Source organism: Drosophila novamexicana, unplaced genomic scaffold (genome assembly GCF_003285875.2).
Source record: "Drosophila novamexicana strain 15010-1031.04,08,12 unplaced genomic scaffold, DnovRS2.1 tig00000308-arrow-arrow-pilon, whole genome shotgun sequence".
NCBI classification, from domain to species: domain Eukaryota; kingdom Metazoa; phylum Arthropoda; class Insecta; order Diptera; family Drosophilidae; genus Drosophila; species Drosophila novamexicana.
The window spans coordinates 965,692-993,575 of NW_020824799.1; the positions used below are offsets into that span (position 1 = coordinate 965,692).

The 27,884-nt window shown below is 45.5% G+C and overlaps 1 protein-coding gene across 1 annotated transcript; it reads left to right on the forward strand.

Moving 5' to 3' along the window:
• The first annotated feature begins 5,423 nt into the window (after positions 1-5,423).
• LOC115759482 (neurogenic locus protein delta) lies at positions 5,424-27,662 on the forward strand. Its single transcript, XM_030700416.1, has 6 exons — positions 5,424-5,495; positions 11,292-11,603; positions 15,176-15,242; positions 19,566-19,814; positions 23,262-23,316; positions 25,788-27,662. The coding sequence occupies exons 1-6, from the start codon at positions 5,439-5,441 to the stop codon at positions 27,619-27,621; spliced, it is 2,574 nt and encodes an 857-aa protein (XP_030556276.1). The 5' UTR covers positions 5,424-5,438; the 3' UTR covers positions 27,622-27,662.
• Positions 27,663-27,884: the final 222 nt, after the last annotated feature.

The window sequence follows — 27,884 nt, forward strand, 5'->3', positions numbered from 1 at the left end:
CCGTTTACTTTTATCGGCTGGGCATGAGAAAATTCGGTGTACTCCACCTGCCCAGGCAAATAGATCAGGCATGCCTGGTCTTGTGCGTTTCGATAGGCATATTTCTCAAAGATACTGTGATTTTATTTAAAATACATTCACAATGGACGACGCAGTGTGCAGTTTTTTGAGATTATTCAAAAAGGATTACACTGTACAACACAATTTGAACACAAAATGAATATCTGTGGTTGATTCTTTTATTCTTTTCTTTCCCTTAGAACTTGATATAATTGGAAGTTTTCAGTAATAAAAGATTTAATCGCATTTCAGTTAACATTAATTCGATTACGTTTGTCTCAAAGTTAGGTAAAAACAGTTGCAAAATCAAAGGAAAAAGAAAAGAGAAAAACTTGCTTTCAAAAATTAAGCTTCACAAACAACCTAATGTCATGGCAAGGAAGCTGCTAAGGAGGCGAAGAAAAAAGTCTTAAAAGTAACAGCCCGACAAACTAGAACCTAGACTAGACTTAACAAAATGAACATATACTACCATATATATATATCTATCTATCCATCCATCTATCTATCTATCTATGTGTCTATCTATCTGCCTATCCATCCTACCTGTACAAATCCAAGCAAAGCTACCTTAAACCAAAAACTATTGCTTAGCTATGAACCCCCCCGTTGCTCACTCTGATAAAAGTGTCTAACTTATCAAACATTTAAGGACTTGAAAATCGCTAGTCTTGCAGTTGATAAGTAAGTTTTAAATCCTTGCCCAGAATCCCTTTGTGGGTGACTTAAAGCACTTGACGGCAATCCCATTGGCGATTGCAATCGATTAATGAAAAACATCCGGCAAAGGACTCGGGTGAATCGGACACTTGTTGTCTTTATTTGGCATGTCCTGGCGGCGACATCCTTATTTGCATGGCGTGGGCAAGGCGCAGGAAACGGCCGCGAGGCAACTGCAAAAACTCGACACTACAACAACAACTACCTGCTGCTACAGTCGCGTCGCTGTGTCGCTGCGTCGCTGCGTCGTCGTTGTTGTTGATGTCCTTCGCGCAAAACCGGAAGTAGTCAAGGCTCAAGGTGCAAACCAACAAGCAGCAGCAGCAGCATGTGGCTGATGAATGCAGAGAGACTGTGCCAGGGACGCAGACTCGGGCACTGTGGACGGGCCACGCGTAATTTGATTCGCGCTCATAGACATATCCCAAGAAGGATCTGTGGCTGGATCGGTGCTCCACCCGCGCTTTTGTTGTTCGGCCTCAGTTCGGGCGGAAGGAAGGAAGTGGCTCACGAAATTCCCACGAACTGCAGGTTCTATGGTTCGCTTCCGGTTTCTTCATTTATTTACGCGAACTTTTACGCATTCGCCTTGCCCGCTTTCTGATGAATGAATGAACGCCAAACGAGTTATGCAGTTTCATAACAGGATGTTTACTGGGATCCCCAGCAGCCATCAGCTGTACTCATCTCCTCTCTGCGGCGGGCAAGGACATTCGGCGATCGGCTCGGCAACATGTGCCACAGTTCTTGGAATCATTTGAATGGCGTGCGGATATTTCTGTGCAAAATTCCTGGAACCAAAGCTGCAAAAGTTTGTTGCTGTTCTGGACTTGGAATTAATCTGGCCAAGCTGTGTGCAGAGTGTCCTCAAAGTAACCTGTTCCAAATGGAAGCAAGTTACCTAATAAAAATAAAAGGTATACATGAATTCCTTTCTAGAAACAGATCATCAAACTATGCTACTCTTAAAGTCAACCAGCAATATCTTCGAATATCTATAAGAAAAGCAATCTTGAGTTTTCAAAGTCGAAATCTTATCAACATCGGAACACTATAGCCTATAGTTCCTATAGGAAAGGTCGCTGGCATAGAAGCATCCTATGAAACAATGGAAATGTCTGCAAGGGTATTAGATCTTCGGCGTTCCCATTATGATTTTCTTGTAATATCTATATTTTGTGAGATGAGTTCAGAAATAGGGGCCCCATTCAAGTCAAGAGCAACGTCAACAGGTTGCATAAAGGCTCCCTCCCTCCGCACATGCACTATAAACATATCACGAGACTCAACTGCAGTCCCTCCCCCCCTGGTTGCCGCCCCTTTTGCTAAATGTCACAGCCACGCGCCTAATTTTCAAGTTTCTTGTGGCATGCAACGAGGCGAAGCTGATAAAAAATAAAATACAAAAGTATATAAAGTACACTTGCAAAGTGAAAGATGTTGACCGCAACGTGTTGCAGCAGTGGTAGGGAAGGGGAGGGGAGGGGGGCTGATGCCAGCTTGGCAGCTCGGCAAGACGCCGCATGCGTGCGAAGTGCATGACCCCAATTTCTTTTGGCTGTGTGTTTTGGGTTTTGGCTTTTTGCTTATTATTCAAAACGGCAAGGCGAGTCGCCCCATGGCCACAGCGGGGGCAGCGGCGGGCGGCGGGGGACGCCCTTTGGAAGGATGATGTATGTTGCGCTTTCAATTTGGAGCAGCAGGACATCTGTTTGGCCAGCGGCCAGGCTACCTGCACAACAGCCCCAGCAACCGGTTTACAGGTGCTAACTTGGCGCTGACCGTGGCTCTGGTGTGTCTGGAGCTGGGCCCGCTGCCCCTTGCCCCCTTGCCCCCTTTTGCCCCGTTGCACTGTTGCCCCACAGCCCGCAGCTTTTGGCGGCCATAAATTTGTGTTTCATTTAAAAACTTTTCACTCTTCGCTCACATTTTGCTGCCTAATTTATGGCGCGAAAGAATTGTTGTTTAAATATTGAACTTGCCAGGAGCACCACATCCCGTCCAGCTTCAGCTCCAACTCGAACTGCCTGCCCCGCCCATCTTCTGGGCCACTTGAAAGTGAGGTGAAATTTTAGTTGGCTCTTGTAAAATTGGGTGTTGACTTGATTGCTTTTTTCCTTCTTCGATTTAACATTTCCTTTCGTTTCGTTTTTTCCTCTTACCATTCATATGCAAATGTTCTGTTGGCCCCAAACAATCGCAGCGACATGCAAATTAATGAAGACCGATTTTTATGTACAAATTTCAACAACTTTATTGAGCTCCAGCTGGATCAGACGCTGCACAGATTTCTGGCCATTTATCAGAATTTATCGACAACAAATGATTAACAATCTGAGCTAATGCAAATCGATGCGACATTCATTCGTTCGATTTTCCGATCTATATACATGAGATGTTCCCAATGTCTTGAGTGCAGACTTCTGCTTTGATATATATATATTATTATTATTATTATATATATACATAATTCTCATTGCATTCCTTATGATATGTAAGAGCTTCCTCCGATGATCTTATATAATTTTCATTGACATTTATCTTGACCTTGACCCATTCCTTGAATTTTCAGAGCCTTTTACAAAAGATGTTCCCAATGTCTTAAGTAAATATTTTTCTACTTTAATATATATATTATTATTATATATATTCATATTTCTCATTGCATTCCCAATCATTTGTTTTCTTAACTCTCTAAAGGTTTATTAATATACCTTATGTTCTTAACATGATCCTTGGCTCTGTCCCACATTTTTTTTGCTTCAATTGATTTCAATAAATCCAACTTTGGCTAGAAGATAAATATAGATATTTATTTTCTGACATTTCTCAACATTTCTTTTTTTTAATAAAAATAATTAAATAATTCTCAAACGGAATTCGGTCAAAAACTATTTTTTTTTTCAAATAATTTTCACCCTATTTTACATCTAATCAAACTTTTCCGCAAATCTGTATCCAAACTGTAAATTACACACCTCTCTCCCCTCTCTCTCCACCCAAAATATTGAATGTTAATTTTGATTTGCTTCGCTCGTTTTTTTTTTTGTAGTTTTATGTTTGAGCGCCAAAAACTGCCCAAAAAGCCTTTCACATGCAAATCGTGTGCCACAAAGGACCAAAAATCCCTTTATGTGCAGTTCCTGCAGCTTATCTATGGTCCTTTTGCTGCTATAGAAAAAAAAAACAACCCTTCCATAGACAAAGGATTGAAAAATTCGTACATTGACTTTTTAAAGCGAATTGCGCGCGCAAAAAATTTGCGCTAAAATCAGTCAAATACAGTAGTTAGTAAACTTTAATATAAAAATAGATTTTAGTCTTTGGTTAGCATTAGTTTTATTTATTTACATAAAATCTTAACCTCTCGCAACCACCTTGGCTGACCGCTCAACAATGTTGCAGCAACATTTCTCTCACCTTGCAACATTTGCCAGAAACGCGCTAAATATGCACAAAAAACGCGTTTCGCTCAGCAGCTGGCAGACAATAGTTGTCCCGTTCTGACGCGCAGGCGCACCCAGCTTACCGCTCACGTACATCCCGTCAAACAGGGATGACCACGAAAAGTGTGTGTGTGTGTGTGTGTGTGTGCTGCTGGCAGCATTTTTGTTGCTGCAACTATGCTCTCTCGAGCGCGCGCTCTCACTCTCTGGCTCTCGCTCTATGTCGCCCTCTCCGTATGTTGCTCTCTCACCGTGGCTGCTTAAAACGAATTTAGAAAATAAAACATTTTCTGCTTTCATTCTGTTTTTGATTCTTGCGCTGTGCGGTTCGTTGCGGCTGCTTCGTTGTTTTGTCGCCAATTCGCTTTGTGGCTCTTATGTCGTGCACATCGTTCGGTCGTGTCGCGCGTCGCTTTGAAATTTTTGTAGCCCATTTTACGAGCAGCAAATGCAAAACGCACAAATTTCAATCAAGTGTGCAACCAAAAATTTGAATACGAATTAAAGCATGTTCAGTGTGTAATAAGAAGAAGAAGAAGTAGTAGTAGAAGAAGCAGAGCTGCCAATTCTGAAATATTCGCGTTAATATATTACAAAAAGTGCATGAACAAATCGAAAAGAGTTTTTCAAATGGTTTTTAAAAAAGCATCATCAACCTAAGGCAAATACAATTTTTGTTTTGCATCTGTGTACGTACGTGTGTGTGTGTCCTTATATAGCTCGGTTGTGTGCGATTTTTATATTGCCAATTTACTAACGGCACTTTGCCATCTCGCCCCCGCCGTGCGTGAGAAGGAGCAGGCCGAAGAAAATTCGCCAAAAAGAAAAAAGCCGTCGAATTCTTGTCTCACAACAGAGAAGCTAACACAAAAGTAAAGAAAAAATGTGGCGCGTGCACGTGTGAGACAAATTCAAAAAAAAAAAAAAAAAAAAAAAGAAAAGAAACACGAAAACAACAAAATGCACACAAAAGCAACAGAAAATTGCCAAAGCATGTGCCGCAGTTAGCTGCAAAAGGGAATTGCCAAAAATACAATAAGCTACTATTTTTTATGTTGTAATTGAGTGTGTGCGTGTGAGTGAAGCAGCAACAATAACAAGGCCGCCCCACTAAGGATTATTACACTAATAATAACACACACAACACAACAACCGCAGCAACAACAACAACAACAACAGCAAGAAAGCTTGGCAACAACAACAGCAATAAACATGCAGTGGATTAAATGTTTATTAACCGCATTCATTTGCTTCACAGTAATTGTGCAGGTAAGCTATTCTCTCCCTCTCTCTCTCTGCCTCTGCCTCTGCCTTGCTCCTTTTTCGCCTTTCTCCTTTTACATTTTAATTAAATTTCGTAGGACCAGCAACTTGTTGGTTTTTCTTTGGTTATTCTTCTTTTTATTTCGGTAATTCTTGCTACACACATGCGCGCCTGTATTTTGCAGCTGCCGTTTTGTGTGTGTGCGTGAAGGAGAGCGAGCTTTTGGCGTTGCCAGCCTGGTGACAACCCAGAGACGAGCTAAAGTTAGCGGTTTTTATAGTTGGATAGAATTTGTAAAGTCCTAAATATGCATTTCCTGAAATTAAAAAAATTCAAAATTCAGATATGCGTAGAAAAGGACCTTGCCTTGCTATAATAACTTTATCTCGTCTATGCATTTTTTTTTTTTTTAATTTTTTTTGATTATAATTTGGCTAGTTTTTATAAAAACGAAATGTAATACGAGAAGTTGAGTTGAGAAAACAGCTGAGCAAACAGGGGTTGGTTTTTAAGGAACACCCTTGGCACTCGTTTAGATGAAAACTAGTTTTGGGTATTTCAATTGACAAACAGGTCTATATCAAAAACTTAACAGTCTCTATAGGGTCACAAAAAAAAATTACCACCAACGGCGCATGCCTCGAAAAACAGAAAACCGAGAAGCTGCTCGATTTCAATATGAAACTTAAATGCACTAATACAGGCGCATTGCGTGTGTGCGTGTGAGTGTGTGTGTGAGTGTCTAAATGGGCAACATCTGCCGCTGTCGACATTTTTGCATGCGCTTCTTACTTGGGCGTTTTTGGCTACACTTTGCGTAGGTCAACGTCAACGTCAACGTCGACGTCGTCGACACATGCGCAGCGGCGGCTGCTCGTTGCATGCACTTGCTCTCGTTTTTTTTTTTTTTTTTTTTTTTTTTTGCGTCTGCTTCTTTCATTGATCTTTAACGCCAGCATCCCCTGAACATTGCATGTGGCTCTGCTGCACTTCTTCTCTGCCGCCTCTCTTTGCTGTTGCTGTTTTTTTCTTGTTCTTTTTTCATTTAGTTTGCTAATTTTAACAGCACTCGAAAAAGCGTCTTGAAACCTCCTGCGGTCTTGCGTTTCAGCCAGCTGAAATGTTGCAAGTTAAACTTGGGGCACATCAGAAAGTGCAGCTGTTGTTGTTCAGCTTGAGACTCGGGATGTGCTAGTTGCGGCAATCTGGCAACACTGAAATATGAATACCTTATTCCTTTTGTATTAGAATTCAGCATTGAAAGCTCCCCCTCACCCCTCGCTGTCTATCACTCTATTTCTTTTACACATGGTTTATTCACACATGCTGCGTTTTAATATCACTTAACTATCAAATAACCGTACTTTGTGTCTAAATGCTTATCACATACACATACACATGCACATGCACATGTACATACTCGACATGCTGTAATTGCTCTTTCTTCTGTTTTGCATTTCGTGCAATTTTCATATTAACATTGAGACAACGACGTCAAATGAATGAATGAATGAGCGAATGAATGAATAACGCAGTCTCTGAGCTTAACTGAGCTGAGCCGAGCTGCTTCATTATTTTCGTCTTTGTCTTGCGCACTTTATAACATAATTAATTGCAATTTAGAAACCAGGGTGCGATCGAGAGAGAGAGAGAGAGAGAGAGAGGCGGGCGCCGCAACTCCCACACACAGAAGCTGTTTCACTTGCGCTTATAACTGTTTCCCAAGCCCGTTGTTAACGGTTGATTATGATGATGACTTTAAATGATTAATAAACAACGTACCAAAGCCAAAGGGCACTCTCCCTCTCTCTCTCTCTCTCTCTCGCTCGCTCTCTTTCCCCCTATTTGTTCTCTCTCACTCAGCAGCATAGGCTAAGCAAACACCTGTAAGAAAATGTTATTAAAATACAAGTAAAATGCGTGCGTTGATACATTTTAATGTGTGCGTGTGTGTTGTAACCCACAACATTCAAACTGTCAGTCAGTCAGTCAGTCAGGCAGGCAGGCAGTCAACCCAAGTTGACGTGCAAGACACTGAGCAGAAATGGCAAAAAGTGCTGAGGGGTTGCGGGACGGCGGGGTGGTGGTAGCTGCTGAGGCAGGGGCCCAGCGAGTCGCGTCAGGCCCGAGTGATCGCAGTAGAGGAAAATAGAAACAACAAAAAATACCACGTTCATATACAGTATAAATTTACCATGGCTCGTAAAAACCAACAGCTAACTGAGCAAACTGAGTCAAGCAAAAGGTAAACAATGCAACGCACTATTTTCTAACACTTTTAACAAGTGTCTGTCCAGTTCCCGTTCCTGTTCCCGTTCCCGTCCCGACCAGTCTTGGGCCAACTTGGCATTTCAGCTTTCAAGTTCTCTCGACAGGCGCTTTTTCCTCCTCTTATTTATGTGTGTCTGTGTGTGTGTGTGTGTGTGTGTGCCCAAAAGGTCTTCAAGCGTAATAAAGTTCATAGTTGAAGGCAAAGCCAAACAAAAGAACTGTAACAAGTGTATAAAATTATGATATTTTTCCAGCTACGGAAATGCATAGAAAATTTGAATTTTCGAAATTAACAACAATTTATTGGTTAAGGGGAAATTTTGCTATGCATTTACTGTAACATAATGTGCGTGGGTGGCTGGCTGGCTAGCAGAATTTCCCTGCTTGGGAAATTATAATCAACTGTCAAAAATAGTGTGGGAAAATCGTATGCACCGCATTTGAGCATTCAAATGGTGTCAAATTGTTTTACAAAACTATTGTGGTTTTGTGTCATAGCACATCATTTGAAAGCTTTGCACCGCAGCTTTGTTTCTTTTCCCACCGAACACGTGTCTCTGTGTGTGTCTGTCTGTCTCTGTATGTGTGTGTGTGTGTGTAAATGTTTCGCTGTTATGCAAATTGATTTGCTTTGTACATATTTTGACAACCGCCTGCGCCTTTGTTTGTATGCGCATTGGCGCTTTTTGTTTGCTTCTTCTGCTTTGTAATGTGCATGTGTGCGTGTGTGTGTGTGTGTTTGTTGCATATCAAATAGTTGGCCAGCCATAGCTGTATATTTTCTTGCCCTGCCCTGCACTTGCCTCTTAACCTTCCTTCCGCTTATTGCTTTTTCTAACATTTCTTTTGCAAGAGCTTTTTTTCCTATAGATTCTGATTCAGTCGCCGTCGCCGTCGCAGTCTGTGTCTCGCATCAGCAACGCATCATTGCTGATCGTCTATTAATTCTTATATTTTTTTCGCACTACTCTTCTTCAAAGCGCCGTTCAAAAAAAAAAAAAAAAAAAAACAAGTTTTCGCTCTTTGCCGCTGCGCTCTCAGCAGCTTGCGGAGGCTGTTGCCAGCAGCTGCCAGCTGCACTTTATGAAGCCAACAACAACAGCAAAAGCAACAAAAAAGAAATAAAGAAAAACAACAACAACACTCCAATTCACTTTTAAGTCACGTTTTGCTCTTTTTGCGCTTTGGCGCTGCTCTTTCGGCTGCAGGCTGCACAAAGCTCCACAGCACCAGCTGACAACAACAACAACAACTGCACACGCTAAACTGTTATAGCTATGGGGCTTTTGCGCTCTCTCTCTGAGAGCGGCTCTCTGTGCTGCGCTCTCTCTTACTGTGACTCTCTCTCGCTCTCGCTCTTTCAACATGGCTGGCTCTGGCTGTGCATGCATGCACTGCCGTCTGCAGGCCGCTTCTTCACCTGGCGTTCGTTCGTTTCTTGCTTACACCTTTTGCTTTGCTGCGCCTCCGACTGAACTCACCGACGCGACGTCGAGCCCGTCACTTCGTCGCCCGATCGTTCGTTCCTTCGCTCGCTCGCTCGTTCGTTCGTTCGTTCGTTCGTTTGTTCGTTTTAACCATCAATGTTGACCGGCAAAATCGTATGCCGTGGGAAACAATTCGGTTTTACTTGTTCATTTTTTTCAACGTTTTTCCTCTTCTTCTTCTTCGCCTGCCTGTTGCCGTCGTCGTCGCTGTCGCTGCCGCTGTCGCTGCTGCTGCCGCTGCTGCTTCTTTTTGTGCTGCTCTTTTGCGTCCGTTTTGCCGTGTGTTGTTTTATTTTTATTATTTCTTTACTTCTTTATTTTTTTTTTTGGCCCGCTGCTTATTAATACACGTTTTGTTGTACGTAGCGCAGCAGCGTCGCCGTCGACGTCTCAGCCTGCATATGTCGGCGCGTTCGTTGCTTAAGTCTTTCGTTTTGCGTGTATCTTAGGCGTTTTTTCCTTCTTGATTTTCTATATATATTTGATTTGTGCGAGTTTTATGCGCTATCGCGAGCTGCACTCGCAGCTGCTAGAACATCAATAATTGCTTTATCTTATCAACCGAATGCGCTCTAGGCCAACAACTCGCCACACTTGCCACAATTACAAAGGCGTGCGGCAAATGTTAGCGCCAGAGCTCAATTGCCGAGCCCATTAAATGTTAGTTAAGCAGCTTTGCTACAGTTGTTTTTTTTTTGTTGGTCTCTTTTCAAAGTCGCCCTTTGTATCATCGAGCCACGCTTTATGTTTTTTGTTTTTCCTCTTCTGGAGCCCCCAACGGATTACACCTGTGCGTGGAAGGGGCATTGCTTACACAGCATCTGAAGAAGACATGAAAAGAGGCAGCGTCAGACGCACTTCTGCTTAATTGAGCAATTAAACACCCATGTTCATACAAACAGATCAACTAAACCAGCAACAACAACAACAGCAACTCTAACAACAACAACAAGAGCAACTCGAACAATAAAAGCTTCCCAAGCCAACGCATGTGGAGCAGCGGCTAGCTGCGTCTCTGCCTTCAGTCGGTGCTCGGGTCTTGTTAACAATTAAATTGTCATTTTAACAAGCTTCACTTGTTGTTGTCAAAATGTTAATTGCCGAACAGTTATAGAAGCAGCAGCAGCAGCAGCAGCAGCAATCAGAGCAATAACTCTAGAGCGCCTATTTTTGGGCATTGCCTTGTCGTAGTATTGAGAGTTTTCAGCGCCCATTTATGGATCATAATTATAACTTAAGTGCACTGGCGACAGCCTTATACGATGCGCAAGAATTTCCCTAAAAGACGGACATCAATTTCCCAACAAGGGAAATTCTCGAAACTCCAAACAGAACGGGCTATTTTCGAAAACATTTCAAATAATTAAGTTGTTAACACACGCGCTGCCGACCTATTTTACAAATTCATCTCACACCCGGCGTCGTAAAATGTGATAGCGTATTAATTGAAAGAAATTTATGACAAATCAAATCAAACGATATCAAATCGCAAATTTGCAAGTCGAAATATGCAAATACCTCCCGTACAAAGGCGGCGCTTCAAAAACGAAATACGAAACGAACTTGGAGTCGAGTCTAAAGTAAACCGAAACATGGCCGCCAGAGGGGGGAGGGAGGGGGGGGGGACAAAAGGCGACCGCTCGCTGTGCATTTTGGTTGCCCGGTTCTTGACTCTTAATATTTCATAAGACTCCGCTTTGTCCTTTGCATGGGTCTCTTTTGCGCGATCTGCAGCCAATTGCTACTCGATTTGGTATTTGGTTTTGGTTGTCGTTTTGCTTGTGGTTTTGCTGATCGCCACGTAAAATTCCGCAGCGTAGCCGTGTTTCATTTATTTATTCTTTTTGCAGCTCTTTTTTCGGTAAAATACCATGTTGAAAGATTTATTGCCGTGTTGCTGGGGATGCTGCATTCTTGATTTGTTGTATGCCGGCTGGAGCGATCTTTCGATCGGAGCGTCAACTTAAATGAATTGCTTTTTAATTTGATTATACTAATGCAATATTCTCTACCTCTCTCCCTCTCTCTTTCTCTCTCGCTCAGGTTCACAGTTCCGGCAATTTTGAATTGCGCCTCAGATACTTCAGCAACGAGCACGGCCGGGACAGCGAGGGCCATTGCTGCACCGGCGAAAAGGATGCGACGACGGGCAGGTGCATTGGCACCTGCAAGACGAGATTTCGTGTCTGCCTGAAGCACTACCAGGCGACCATAGACACCACCTCGCAGTGCACATACGGGGATGTTGTGACCCCCATACTCGGCGAGAACTCCTTCAATCTGACGGATGCGCAGAGCTTTCAGAGCAGGGGCTTCACGAATCCCATACAGTTCGCCTTCAACTTTGCCTGGCCGGTAAGTGCACGCGATTGCGATCCTCCCGCAACAGATAACTTTGTATATATCTTCCGTCTCTATATATAGCCTCACACAGTGAGTCAGCGCCCGCCTCACTCAGTCAGTCAGTCACTCAGTCAGTCAGTCAATAAAATGTTCAGTGCTGTCTTCGCAGCTCAGTTGTAATTTCTTTTAACTCTGCCCTCTCTCTTTCTCTCCCTCTCTCTCTCTCTCTCTCTTGCGGCGTCTTTGCTAATTTGTTTGGGGGCTTTTTATAGCACAGCCCTGCCCGATTGTGCGACTGTGCGTCGCACTTATTTCCGCCCGTAGCCGCAGTCGCTGCCGCGCTGACTGTGTCCTTGTCAAGGGTTGTTGGCGCAAACATCTGTCGACTATTAAAATGCGCTGAAAAACGCGTGCGCCGCCGCGCACCACCAGCGACAATTTCCAGCTCGCTGACTATTGCCGGGAACGGGGCCGCTTTTCAACCCCTGGCTGACCCCACCCCACACGACAGAGGCAAACGTACGTTACTTTTTTGAGAGACATACAAAGAGAGAGCGAGAGAGGGAGAGAGAGCGAGAGAGAAACGACTTTTGGTCACCTTTCGCAGATTTTCCATTAGACTGTCCAGCCTGCCTCCTCTCCTCTCTCGCTCTCCCTCACTCGCCCAGCTAAGCGCACGTGCTTGCTTAATAAATAACTCAAATTCGAAATACTTGCACTCTAGCTGAATTCCTCCATTTGCCTTCGTCTGCTTCTTCTTCTTCTTCTTTTATGCTCCAGTGGCCAAGCAGCACTCGCATATAGCTTGTGACGGTTGCATGCGATGCATTTCCTAATTATAACGAGTATTACGGCCACATTTTCCATACCGAATGAAGACTCGCTCCGCCCCCTGCCCCCTGCCCCTACCCCTGCCTCCCTTGCCTCTATGCTGGCTGTTCACCCCACATTATTTGTGCTGGGCTTTACCTTGCGCTGCGCCGAGGCCCGCTTGCATTTTGTAACGTATTTTTGAAGCGACTTCTCGCTTGTCAGCGCGCCCGCAGCGTGTGCGGCAGACTTAAGGGGTGGATTTGCCCCCTCTCCCCTCTCTCTCTCTCTCTCTCTCTCTCTTCTGTGTATACACTTTACTTCCTAATCGCTCGCGCATGTGCAGCGTCAGCATTATTATCATTACACACATGCGTTGACTAAAGTGGCAAAGTCATGCTAGGCCCATGCCTGGGCTATTGCGCCTGGACAGGGGGGGAGGGGGGAATATGCCGACACTTTAACACACACACACACGCACACATAGCTAGAGTCTAGCTGGAGTTATCGGCACGTGAATTGTGTAAGTTGCATAAATTTGAGCAGCTGCGGGCAAAGTGAAAATTATGCATAAATATGCGAAATGCATTAGCTAAAGTCAATTAGCAAAATGTCCCAAATGGGAACACCTTTTCAGCGGACATCAGAGCGCACGTGCCAAAAAAGGGAAGTTTATAAAATTGCCCAAATACAAGGAATTTGTTGACAATTCACAAATGTCACACTTTTAATTTCAAAGAAAATCATGCATAAATATGCGAAATGCATTAGCAAAAGTCAATAAGCAAAATGTCCCAAATTGATGTGCCAAAATGGGGAAATTTATACAATTGCCCAATTAATGATCCCAGTCACATGCAAATACAGGGAATTTGTTGACAATTCACAAATGTCAGGCAATAGGAAATTGACTATTTCGGTCAGACAATGCTCTATTTTGGTGCTCACACTTTCAACTTCAAATATTTCTAGGTCAAGCTATAAAATGTAATTATAGTCAGCGACTAGACGCGCGCCAGAGTCTCAGCAGCAACTAATTTAATGTTGCACTTAATTAAAATGAGCCACGGGTTGGGCACGGGGCACGGGCCACGGGCCACGCATGCATGTGCGAGTGTATGAGATGCGCTTGTTGCATTGGGGGTTGCCGGAGACGCCTCTTCAGCTGCCGCTGCCGCTGCTGCTGCTGCTGCTGCTGTGGCTGTGCCTAAAAATAGTCAACGACTGGCAACGGCAGCAACTTTGACGCTCCTCATCGTTGTCTGTGGCTTTTGCTGTTGCCTGTTGCCTGTTGCCTGTGTATTGAACTTTGTTACTTTTGTCTGTCGATGCGGCCCCTACTCGCCCCGCACTGCCCCTCCGTATGACTGCGGCGGGTGTCTTGTCTTGTCTTGTCTTGTCCCTGTTGCTACGTGGCTGCCACTCCTACTCTGCTCGTGCGCCCTATGCATTTGGCATGCACTTCACCCTATGCTGCAGATATTGACGTTGAAATACAGCGTCGTCGCACGCGATATATGTTCGCGTGTTCCCATGTGTGTGTGTGTGTGTGTCGCTCATTTATTTTTGGAGCTCATATATTTTATGTATACATATATATTTTATGTACATGCGTATTTATATGTATATATATATATCACAGCTAGTCGCCAGAGTTTGCTAGAATAATTTGAAATTTGCCAATTGGAAAAATATATTCATTTCGTTTTATAGCCCAATAAGGCATAAAACTTGTATTCACTGCAAAATTCCCAATAAATGCAGCGCTTCATTCGTTCGAATTCCCATTGTGAACTGCCAATGATCTATGTGTGCGTGTGTGTGTGTGTCTGATTTGTTTCCTGTCGTGCCCATCAGCTTTATGTGCTTATGTGCAAATGCAGTTTTCAATGTCTGGCCACACCGCAGCCACATCCAATACTTCAGCTGCTTATGCAATCAAACGGCACTGCGCTTATCAACTAAATTAATTCTACATCTGCCGCCCACGCAACACACATGCAACAACAACAACAACAGCAACAACAACAGCAGCAACAACAACAGCGATGCAGCAATCGAAAGTTAGTCAAAAATTAGTCGCTTTAATGCAATGCAAACACGAACTCAAACGCAAACTCGAATTCGAACTCGAATTCGAGCTCGAACTCAAACTCGAAGCCGTACGCAATCACACGCCCATTCAAGCTACTTTGAGCTTAGCTCAGATGTTGCCAATACGCATATGTTTCTATGCACACAGCATGTATGTATATATACATTTTGGCTCTTGGATTTTGTGTCATCTCTGTCTGGTTTTTGCCCACTCCCCCTCCCCCCTTCGGGCCAGGCTGCATTTGTAATCAAGTGTGAATTGAGGGCGCTGCCAGTTGCCAACTGCTGTGCATTTGCATTTGAAATGTGTGTGTGTGTGTGTGTTGGCACATTTTTGCCTGCCCCCCTCCCCCCCGTTGCCCGTTGCCCGCCACTTGCCTTGCTGGCTAGCTTGTGGGCATGTGGGCGGGCCTCTTCGGCGCTGTCATAATCTGTTTATAATGAGCTCTGTGGGCTGTGGGATTTGTAAGAGCTTTCGAGCCATTAGCTCGAAGCTGGTTTGTGGCCCAGATGATATCTCTATAAGTGCCAGATTTCGTTTAAATGCGGCACAAAGCGCGGATCGCTTCCCGTTTTGATAAGCTGCTCTTCCTCTTGCTAACACTATAAATAATCTACCCTTTTTATTTTTCTTCTTTAATATGATTTGTATTAACTTTCTTTTTACGCTTTGCTTGCAGGGCACATTCACGCTGATCGTCGAGGCCTGGCACGATACGAACAACAGCGCCAATGCGCGCACCAACAGTGAGTACCAAAAGTTTGTCAACATCCTGTGGCACAGTTATTTTTTTGTTTTAATTGAAATTCATAACTCGCATCCTGCTTCCTGTTTGATCGAAAGCTGTCAGAATTGTTTTTTGATTATTTTTTGCATTCATTACTTTTTTTTGGCTGGCGAGGATCAACGATCCTTGGAGCGACACCTGATATGCGGCCACTCAAATTTCTAGTTTCGCTAACTGCGCAACTAACTAAAGTTCAACACTTGCCGCAAGTGTGTGTGCGTGTGCGTGTGTGTGTGTAAGATTTCCGGCACATTCGAGTGGTTTTAAATAACAGCCAGGTTGAGGCATTGAGCGAGCGTCAGGTTTAGCACCGCTGGCTCCCTTTTTTTTAGTCAGGGATAAACCCAGGCCGGAGGCACCGCAGACTTGTCGCCTTTGTTGTCTGCTCGCCCTCGAACGGAAGTGTGCTGAGGTCGTCCAGACCCCGACCCCGTCCTCGTCCTCGTCTCATTTACGTTTTTTAGCTTGTGTCTGCGTTTTTCTTAATCACGAACTGTCGATGCTAGGCGAAGGACTTTGATTATTTCACTGCGGAATTTAGCGATCGTGTACGGCGTGTAATTCATCTTGGAACAATGCGACATGATCGTCGATCCAGCAGCCAGATAAGGCCCACACACACAGACGTAGGGAGGGATCTGTGTGGTCCATGCCCAAGGACACGCTGCACCACATATCATCATATTCTCTCTCTCTCTCTCTCTCTCTCTCTCTCTCTCTCTTTACTCTTTCACATTTTGATCAAAGCAGGTTTTCCATTTGATTTTCTGAACAGTTTTCCCACACAATGATCGGGCTACCTGCTTGTTTTCCTGACCTGGGACCAAGATTTATGTGGGCTTCCATTAAAATCTAGTTTTTCTGCGTTCCCCATTTTCTGGAGAACCGACTCCTTGGTATAGGAATTTTAATTGTTTAGCTCGACTCGATTTGTTTCTATCTTTTTCCCTTCTTTTTCCTTTTTCTTTTTTTTTTAACTGATGATATCCTGCTGGGAGCCCAGCTCGATCTTAACAGCTAATTTTCGAGTACTAGACGCGGCCAGAGCTAATAGATCTTTATCGGCCGGGCAAGCCCTTTGCAATTTCAATTTTGCGCACATTTCTTCTAGTCGCTGTACGCGCTTGTCAAGGATTAATTTCATTATATCAAGGAGGCTCGGGGACGATCTCCCGCATACTTGCGCCCGGCTGGCTGCATGGTAGGTTTACGCCTGTCTCGAGTGCGTTGCATGGCCAACAAGTTTAGCAGCTCTTTTTGTTATATTCATTTAACATAAATTACATACAAAAAAGGAGAAATACGAACGCAGCGAGGGGGGGACATCGGAACTCGACTGAGTTGCGACCTTTTCGCCAGTTTGCCTGCAGGCAGGAGGCCAGCAGTTGTTTGCCTGCCGGACGGCCTGAGGTGGAGCAGATGGAGTAGGGGGAGGAGGAGGAGGAGGAGGACGAGACACACAGCTTGACCGGCCCCCCTGCTCCCTCCTCCCCACTTGCCCCCCTGTCCGCACGAGGCGTCGTGCAAGGTGATTCTTGGCTTGATGCGTCGAAATCTTTCAACTCATGCTCTTAAGATTTTCGCTGGCGTTCTTTTTAGGTTTTGTTTTCGTTTATTTTTTCTTTCCTTCTCTTTTTTCACCTATCCCTACCTACCAATTAATCTCTGCCAATGCCAAAGTTGTTAGTTGCACGTTGTTGTGCCTTATTGTTGTTGTTGTTGTTGTTGTTGCTGGCGATGTTGTTAAAATGCTTATCTTTTAATTTTAACTCATTGGATCAAGCGGCAGCCCAGCAACAGTCCCTGGGTCTCTTTTTGCCACAGAAACACAAAACTTGTTGCCACCGCCGCCGCCGCCCCCCTTTGCCGAACCGTCTGCAACGTTGCCGCGTTGCCGTCGTGTGTCTTGATAAAATGGTATTTTATAAATTCCTTTAGAAGAAGTCAGCGCGATGCGATGGCAACGGCGACGCCGACGCCGACAGCGACTGCGACTAAATATTTGCAGTTGCCAAAGCCTTACACTTAAGCCTTGCCCCTTGTCAGAGTCAAGTTTGAGATTCTGCCTCTTGCAAATTTGTTGCACACAAATTTCACTCGAAAGACAAAACGCGCAACAAAGTACCAAAAGTGACTTGGTTAAATGTCCTAAAAGGGAAATTATTGCATAGCACTCGTCTATTTAGTTGGGTATATTATCGTAGTTCTGATTGGAATCTCATAGCAATTTGGCAACATTTGTTTGTGAGTAATAGATTGTTCTGGAAGAAGTACCCAAATTTAGGAAATTACCCAAGCTGGGAAATTTGGGAAATAGTTATTTATAGTTTTGGCAACACTTGTTCGTGTGTTTATTTAGCCAAAAGGCTTCTTGAGTAAATGTCCCAAAGGGAAAATAAAGTACTTATAACCATTTCGCTTATCTAGTTTCTGATAATTAGAGTGAAGAATTGATTAAAGAGGAGAAAACATCTGCATCAGGAAAATTCGGTTGATTGCTGTTGACAATTTCCGCACTCGGCGGCCATTAATCATGTCGTTAAGAGCAACATTTTCTTTAATTGCGAAAGTTGCCGCACGCAACTTTTCACTTTGAGTGTGCGAAATGTCTTCTTTTTAGTGTCCTTTTTATAGATAGATAATTAAAAAAAATGCCGTTTTGCGTAAATATTTGCAAAAATTGCTGCGCATGATTTTCCACATTTATTTCTATGTTGTTGTTGTTGTCGTTGTCGTTGTTGTTGTTGTTGTTGCACACTGGCCAACTGGCCAAACTGGACCCCGAAACCTGCAGTCAAATTGTGCGTCTCGCTTGAAGCGTTGCCGGTACGTCGCCTAATAACCTGTCATGCCACAAATCCGTTGCCGCATGTGTGTGTCCGTGTGTGCCCGCCTGTGTGTATGTGTGTGTGTGTGTGTTGCAAATGTAAATAAAACCACAGACACACAATATTCAATTCTTTTTGCTTATTTTTGAATATAATTTTTGTGCCTTGAGCTGTGCTTTTTTTTGGGGGAATGTTGTTGCTTGGCGTGAGTCTCAGGCATTGAGCGTTTTTCCATTTTGCCACGTCAGGTGAAGCACACGACTTGGCCAACTTGCAACTGGCTTAGAATTTTGTTTATGCAACACACACACATGCGCATTCACACATTTGGTTGGTAATTAATTAGTTGATATTTTGAATATGGTTATTTGACTCAAAATTTTGGGCAACCAGTTGGTGCGCTTGTCAATTGCAGCTTGTAATTTATTGGGCAAACAACATTTCTGGCCATATTCGTATTCGTTTTTGACTGCATGCCAGCCAGCCGCTTGCCAGTTTTTTAGCTGCCTCTAATCGCGGTTCTAAGCCAGGCTAATCTGTGTGGCCAACTATTTAATCGCACTTTCACTAACTGCCTTTTGCTGTGATCAACTCTTTGGCAACTTTTGCTTTTGCCAGCGCGTTCCAAAAAGTATATCTTTTCACTCGATTCTTGAGCTACAATAGATAGACGGAGATTTATGCATAGGTTCTTTTTATTCTTATTTTTTTTGTTTTTTGTTAACTTAACAAAACTCTTGGCTCGCTTCAGCCTCAGCGTCAGCCACGGCTTAAGGTTCGACTTGGCTGCATGCAATTCGAATAGTCATGCACCTGCAATTTACTTTATAGACCATGGCATAATGTGGCTATATGAAACAGCTATGCATACACACACACACACACGCGCGCACACACACACACATAGGTACAAACAAGTTGCCATCCAATAGTTTCTCAAAAAAAAAAAAAAAAAAAAAGACCGGTCCGCTTGGCTCAGCGAACAGCTGAAAATGCAACTGACGTCCGTCTGCGACGCTCAGTTGGTCGTGTGTTGCATGCCTGGCTGACTGTCTGCCTGCTTGCCCCCCCGCCTGCCTGCCTGCCTGCCCGCCCGCCCGCCTGTTGCAAATACCAAGTACTTACCCCCGGCTGGTCGCATACCTTGGCACGGCACTTGACTTGTGCGCCTGCGCGGCGAGTGTGACAAGCGCAATTGCGATTGCAACTCGCCGAGCTGAAGTTTCGGCTTTTGGTTTGGGATTTCGGAATTTCTTGTGTCTGTGTTTCTAATCTCCCGAAATGCCGCCAGGGACAGCCAGCTCCAGTGACAGCCTCCCAAGTTCATTCGATTCCCTTAAACTGTAACCCGAGTCCAATTAATCTTCATTAGGGCCAACTCGACTCGTATTTTTCTCACACACAAACCGAAACACTTTACTTATCTTTATGGTTTTGTCTGTATCTCTTTTCAGATCTGCTCATACAACGCCTCTCTGTGCAGCAAGTGCTCGAGGTCTCATCCGAATGGAAGACGAACAAATCCGAGTCCCAATACACTTCGCTCGAATACGATTTTCGTGTCACCTGCGATGCGCATTATTATGGCACCGGCTGTGCGAATCTCTGCCGACCCCGTGATGATCAATTCGGGCACTACACATGCTCCGAAACTGGTGAAATAATCTGCCTGACAGGCTGGCAGGGCGACTACTGCGAGAAACGTAAGTATCCATCAGATTGATGAGTAGCTAGCCTTTAGATGCAGATACAGATACAGATACCATATATAGATACAGATATAGATACTGATATATACAGATATAGATGCAGACATAGATACAGAAACAGATTACAGATATAGATATAGATACAGATTATATATATAGATATAGATACAGATACAGATATATGTACAGATATAAATACGGATACAGATTGCAGATATAGATACAGATATAGATAGGGATATACACACAGATATAGATGCAACAGATGAAAGATATATCTTCTAAGACTCAGAGGGCCAACTACTTCAGTTCCACACTCAGTTCGACAATTATACATTCTTTTCGCCGAAGCTCTTGGCCATGTTTTTTGTTGTTGTTGTTGTTGTTGTTGTTGCTGCCGTCAAGTGGACACAACGTGCCGCGTTTCTTGTGCCGCACTTGACGGGCAGCTCTCATTATTATTGAAAATCACTTGCTTGTCAAATCAAATGAGATGATTGTACACAAAACAAAACAAGGGGGGATGAAAGGGTGGAGGAGGGGGGAGGGGGGGTGGCACAAGGAGCTGCTAACGAATTAAAAGTGTAATTATTTTGAATGCGTAGCTTGCGATGATTTGACGAAAATGCCGAAGCACATTTGAATATCAGCCGTAGCAGAAAAAAAAAAATTCAAATATCGACGAAAAGCCAAATAGCCAAACAAATAAATTAAAAATCAATGAATTTTGTTCCTCTCATTTTGTGAGGGAAAAATCATTTGTCATTTGGCGTGGGGCAGAACAAACGGGCGCAACAAAACGTCTAACGAACTGAGAAACTGAAAAACTGAGAAACCAAAAGAAATCACCGAGGAAGAAGCAGAAACAAAACAAAACAAAAACAACAGAAACAACACAATTTGAACTCGGACGCGGACTCGGCCCTTTGTAGTAGCCCACAAGCTACCTATGCAGCATTTTCGGGGGCACACACACACACACAAACACACACACGCACACGCATAGGGACTGTGAATCAGAGCACAAGACTGGCGAAGAGCACAAAAATCTTCCCACGCCAAGTGCAAGTGGCCCCAGGTTCCATATTCAAGGTGTGGTGTGGACACACACACACACATACGCATCTACAACAAACACAGATACAAATACAGGCAGCAACAGCAGCAGCAGCAGCAGCTTCTTGATCATCATGACGTACCGTCGTGGCCGATGTCGTTTTTGAGTATCTTGCGCCTGCGTCGTCGGTCGTCGTTTTCGTCTGCATGCCGCGCATTGCTGAGGACGAGACCAGAACTTCCTTTAGGGCTGGCCACGGCTGATTACACCATAAATGTGGTTCGAGCTCCAGCCTGCCTGCCTGCCTGCCAGCCTGCCAGCCTGCCTGTTTGCCTGCTTTTTTTTCGGGCACATAATTTTGTGTCCTTCTGCTGCCGGTTGAGCAAGTTGCCAGCCAGCAGCAGCAGCAGCAGCTGCCTCTTCCGCTCTTTCTGTTGCTATACTTTATTTCCAAGTTAAATGCGCAAAAATGAGCTTAAATTAAGGCACACACACACACACATTTGTGCGAAAATTATTTTCCAACAGCAGCAAATAAAAAGCCAAAACGTGCGGCTGCAAAAACAACAAAAAATCGACAACAAAAAAAAAAACGTTGCTCATGTGGAAGTGGCTGCCTTTATTAAATTGGCCCAAAAGGTCTGTAAACATGGCTTTTTGTTTTTTTTTTTTTTGAATGAAACTTCGATTGCTTTGAATTGGTAACGTGTATGTGTGTGTGTGTGTGTGCGTTATAATTTCAAGGAAATGAGCTATTTAGACTAAAGTTGTTTACTTTTGTGAATGGGCTGAAAGGGCAGCTGTGCACTTGGGCCCGAGATACATTTGTATCTGTCAGATGCGTGCGCTCGAATGTTTGCAAATTGGCTTTCGCTTGCAGTCGGCTTGTTAAGACGCCAAAGTTACAAATGTATCTACAAGATACAAATGTATCTGCAAGATACAAATGTATCTATCAGATGCAGATCACACCCACATATCTAACTAAGCGCACTCAAGTGAAAGTAAATTCACACCAATTGGAATTGTCCGTCATAATCATTAGGCCTGCGCTCCTAAACCATGAGATACATTTGCGTCATCCGCTTGCGGGCGTGTGAACACACACACACACATGCACTCACACAAGAAAGAAGCCAAGAACATAACGAACCCGAGCACGTTTCAAATAGACACGAAACGATCCTCAGACCTGGCTACCAGCTAACAACCAGTAACAACAATAACAACAACAACAACAACAACAAACTCACTTTCAGTCGCTGTGGAAAAACAATTTCAAGTGTAGCTGCTCTGCTCTGCTTGGCTGTGCTCTGGTCTGGTCTGGTCTGGTCTGGATTGCTCCTCGGTCTGTGGCCATGTAATAAAAATCATTGCCAATTGCCAATATTACGGCTTATATATATTAACTGCGTGCGGGGGAATTAAAAGCGCATAGCAGCAGGAGCCGGGAGAGAGAACACGTTTTAGTGATTTTCTAGCAATTTTCCTGCTGAATGAAAGAAACTTACACGGGGTGTCTGCGCTGGTTGGCCAGTTTAAAGAGGAGCTTTGCCTTATTCGCAGTGTTCACGATTTTCTTCGTGCGCGGCCCTTGCGACGAAGCGGGCGGCAGCGAAGACTCCCCTACTTCCTGCCAGGGCCCAGCCCCAGATCGAAAGAAACATGTTTGCCACATTCTTGGCCCAGCTCCAGCAGCAGCAGCAGCAACAGCTCTTCTTCACCCTCTCTCTCTCTCTCACTCGCTCCTCCAATTCACAATCGAAGTTTTCGTCGAACCTTTTGGAGCTTGGGAATCGGTTTTCGGGCCGCGGTTTATGATGCTGCTGCAGCTCTTTGCGGCCATGGGATTATTTCATTTTGTGGTGTTTCCTTTTGGCCTGGCCGGGTTGGCCTGGCCTGCCGCAGCATATTAGAAACAAGTTATTCCTGCTGCCGCACAGTTTGAGAGTCACTAGCGTTTTATTTTTTAGTTTTTTTTTGGGCCATGATTCATGATTTTGGCCACAACATTTTTAAACGTCTTGTCTATCTAGTGTTGAATTGTTTCGAAGATGCCACATTTTGGCCCGTTTAGTGGTTTTTCATTGCCGAGACGCGTGAAAAAGAAAGTTTATTTTCTTTCCCCCCCCCCCCCCCCCCCCCCCCTTCAAATTGCCTCAAATCTTGTTCGCATTGTGTTCCCCTCATTGTTTCGTGAATGTGGGCTGCGTGTGGGCGTAACTGGGCATTGTGACAGGTGGTCGGTCAGCTGGCCACTTAAAAGCCAAATGTGTTGGGAAAGTGTCGCTTCACGAGGCTATTATTTTTAAGTATTTGCCCTTTGTTAAGCTCATCAGCATATCAATTAATGTTATTTGTATGCCCTTTCTTTCTATTTGCAGCCAAATGCGCCAAAGGCTGTCTCCATGGTCAGTGCGATAAGCCCAATCAATGCATGTAAGTATTCGAGATAAATAACTAAACTTAAAACAATTGTGAAACAAGCCCAAAAAGAGTTTAAAGCGTGTTGCTTGGGACCACCCGCAACATGTTGCTGCGTATCGAGCGCAACATGTTGCTAATTAAGCAAAGCTTTTCTTTGCCAAGATGAGCTGATTTTTTTTTTTTCTGTTTTGTTTGCTGCACGTTTTTGCTTCGAACAAACAACAACAATTGTCATTGGACACACCTTTTACACAGTTTTATTTGTTGTTTTCGCTTGTCGAGTGCTGCCAAGTTTGGTAAAGGGCAAAAGCATAAGCAGAGCCAGAGACAAAAAGTGGCAACAGCACCAAAAGTCTGTTTGTTTAGCCGTTTAGTGCACGTTTTGTGCGACCACAAGAAATTCTTTTGGCTGTCTTTCGGTCGGTCGGTCGGTCGGGAGTGCATTGGCTGTCATTTGATTGTCGAGGTTTTGCATTACAATTATTCGAGTGCCTGCTGAAATAGTCAAGTAAAAGCAATACACACAGCGGCGAACGAAATTGAATTACAAAGTTTTCCCACATTTTTCATAGGGCAACAGCAACAACAACAACAACAACAACAACAGCAGCAGCAACAACTGCAGCGGCAGCAACAACAATGACACAGCAAGGTGTAAGCCAACACTTTTGACGACGCTGGCAAATATTTTATGCATGAAATTTCAAGCTCAAATCTCAGCTCATGGCGTTGCCATCAGCCAGCAGCAGCAGCTGTTGGCCGGCGTTGCCAGCTCGAGTGCAGAAAGCTAATTGCGCCGTTCGTTGTTTAGATTTCTTCTTGTCGATTTTGAACAGGATGTTGCTCATTATTTATGCATTGCTGGCCAATAAAGTACATACATACATATATTCCCGCCTATTGATCGTAACAGTTCCCACTCTGCCAAACGGAAATCAAACATTTTGTGGTTCAATCAATAATTGTGCCAAAACCAAAAATTCAAACACATCATTGCGCCCGTCAGCAGCAGCAGCAGCAGCAGCAAATGTTATTGATGTGATTTGGGATAAAATGTTTGTTTTATAAATAGGCCCCGACGTGTTGATTGTTCGTAGAAAAAACCGCAAGCGTTACGCTCAACTATGCGTGTGCCACTCAGCCAAATCCCAAACCAACACCAACACCACGGCCAGAGCCAACGGCAAAGCCATTGAAAATTAAAGTGCTTTTTGTGCGCTGCGCTGCCTCGTAATGGTGGGAATATTTTAATAATTCTAAGCGCGCGCGCTATATGACCAAATACACACACACATGCACTCACACGCACGCGCACACACACACACGCACGCACTCAGCTGATAGTTGAACGTCGTGTCGCCAACGTTTTTGACATTTCTGCTTGTGTAAACACTGACGCATATCAATTACTACTTGTCTCTTCTCTCTCTCTTTCGCACCGCTTGTGCACCCCCCCCCCCCCACACTAGCATTTGCTTTGAATTATTGCCAATTGAGAGTTTGTGGGTGAAGGATTTTTCTCTTTCGTTTTTTTTTTGGCTTTTGCATATTAATCGAAAATGCATTTGTGGTCAGCGCACAATGCGACGCGCGCGCGTGCGTGCGTGTGTGTATGTTTGGCAACGCAAAGTGGAGCGCGCTGCAAATAAAATAAATTAATTTAGTGCTTGCTGCGATCGTGAGAAATGCAAAATTGCCCCCAACCCCCTTCGCTCTGCCCGGCGCTGTGCGGATATGTGCACTTGAACAGAAAATGAAAAAAAAAAACAACGTCGCATCATTGCATTGTTTTTTGTTGTACTTTTTTTTTTGACTCTGAAGTTGACATGCCTTTTCCCTACAACTTCTCCTTGGGCACGGCTGTCAAGCACACGTCCCGCTTGGGGGGATCAAGCGATCCAAATCGTACGGGCGTTCGGGCAGGAGCAGTAAAAGTGCAGATCCCAAGCAAAAGTTGTCGTTGCCCTTTTGTTTTATTTTCTTTCAAGACCCAACCAAGCGTTGCTGCGCCCACACGGCCAATTACGTATGTATTGATTTATGTCTGTGTGTGTGTGTTTGTGTGCGAGCGATTTGCTAAGCAGGTGATGCGCCTTCTTTCCTTCATGCTTTCGCATTGGCTGAGACTTCGACTTCGACTTCGACTTCAAAAGTAAACCAGCGCCCCGAGCGCAATAACCGTGTCCGTCATGTCCAGCAATCAGCGTCCCCTTCCCTTCGCCTCCCTTGCCTTTGCATATTTCATTGATGAGCAATGAGCATATTCCGTTTTTTCTTGCTTTGCCTTTTGCCTTATGCATTGCATTCGTTCTGCTTTTGGAACTGGCGGCAAATAAATTTAGTTATCGATAAGCGAAAAGTGAACTAGTTCACAGTGCAATTGACGCTTGCAATTTGAATTGTGGACATACTTAAATATTTCGACTTCTCCTTTGCTTTTTATTCGACATTTATTAATTGTGCTATCCTTGCTCTACTTGCAGCTGCCAGAAGGGCTGGCGAGGACCGCTGTGCGATGAGTGTGCTCCGTACCCGAGCTGCGTGCACGGCACGTGCAACAAGCCATGGGACTGCATCTGCAACGAGGGCTGGGGCGGTCTGTTCTGCAACCAGGACCTGAACTACTGCACGAACCATCGGCCCTGCCTGAATGGCGGCACCTGCTTCAATACTGGCCAGGGCCTGTACACGTGCATGTGTGCGCCGGGCTATAGCGGCAACGATTGCCAGACGGAGATCAACTCGTGCGATTCCGACGTGAATCCCTGCCAGAATGGCGGCACCTGCGTGGACGAGGCGACGCAGCGCGGCTACAAGTGTATGTGCCCCAAGGGCTGGAACGGACGCATGTGCGAGGAGAAGCTGCTGACCTGCGCCGACAAGCCGTGCCACCAGGGCAGATGCCGCAACACGAGCAGCAACAGCAAGCAGGGGTTTCAGTGCGACTGCCCCAGCGGCTACAGCGGCAACACCTGCGAGCTGCACTTAGACAACTGCAATCCGAATCCCTGCCAGAACGGCGCCAGCTGCCAGCCGAATGGCAAATGCATCTGCCCCGACGGCTACACGGGCGCCAAATGCGAGCAGAACATCGATGACTGTGTGGGGCACAAGTGCCAGAATGGCGGCACCTGCATCGACATGCTCAACCAGTATCGCTGCCAGTGCGTGCCCGGCTTCCATGGGCCGCGCTGCAGCAGCCGAGTCGATCTGTGCCTGACCAAGCCGTGCGCCAACGGCGGCAGCTGCACCAATCTGAACAATGACTATCAGTGCGCGTGTCGTGCGGGCTTCACCGGCAAGGACTGCTCCATTGACATTGACGAGTGCGGCAGCCTGCCCTGCCACAACGGCGGCACCTGCATGAATCGCGTCAACAGCTTCGAGTGCGTCTGCGCCAACGGCTTTCGCGGCAAGCAGTGTGACGAGGAGTCCTACGACTCGGTCAGCTTCGATGCCCATCAATATGGCGCCACGACGCAGGCCCGCGCCGATGGCCTCACCAATGCCCAGGTCGTGCTCATCGCCATCTTCTCCGTGGCCATGCCGCTGGTCGCTGTGATCGCCGCCTGCGTTGTCTTCTGCATGAAGCGCAAGCGCAAGCGCGCCCAGGAGAAGGACGACGCCGAGGCACGCAAACAGAACGAACAGAACGCGGTCGCCACGCTCCATCATAATGGCAGCGGCGTCGGCGTCGGCGTGGGCGTCGGCGGCCTGCCCGCCGGCACGCTGGGCGTGAAGCGCGGCAGCAGCGGCGGCCTGACCTTTGACAACAGCAATCCCAACATCATCAAGAACACGTGGGACAAGTCGGTCAACAACATCTGCGCCTCGGCCGCTGCAGCTGCTGCGGCCGCGGCCGCCGCCGACGAGTGCCGCATGTATTCCGGAGCGTTGGCCAACTATGCCGCCGCCGCGGACAACAATGCCAATTCCGAGTTCTGCGGCGTGGGCCAGATAGCGCCGCTGCAGCGCGCCAAGTCGCAGAAGCAGCTCAATACGGATCCCACGCTCATGCATCGCGCCTCCCAGCTGCTCTCTGCGGGCGCTGGAGCCGCCGGAGCGGCAGCGGCAGCAGCAGCCGGCTCAACCAAAGACTACAGCGCGTCCGGCGCTGGAACGGGCGCCAGCGAGGGCAAGGGCAAGCGCATCTCGGTGCTGGGCGAGGGCTCCTACTGCAGCCAGCGCTGGCCCTCCTTGGCCGCGGCAGGTGTCGCCGGCGCCTGCTCCTCGCAGCTGATGGCCGCCGCCTCGGCGACGGGCAGCGGTGCGGCGACGACGCAGCGCACCGTGGTCTGTGGTACGCCGCACATGTAAACAAAGACTGCCAGCGAGAGAGAGCGAGAGAGAGAGAGAGTGAGAGAGAGAGACGCCAAATGAGCCGTTTATGGCTTTGTTGTTGATTGAAGCAGTGCAGTCGTCAAAATTGTAACAGGCTTAACTCTACACACACCTACACACACACACACACACCCACACACCCACGCACACACACACAAACACTTATCGATCAATTTTAAAACTTTATATCGTAATTATTAATTTAACATTTTAGTTTCACATGGACTGACGTAAGCATA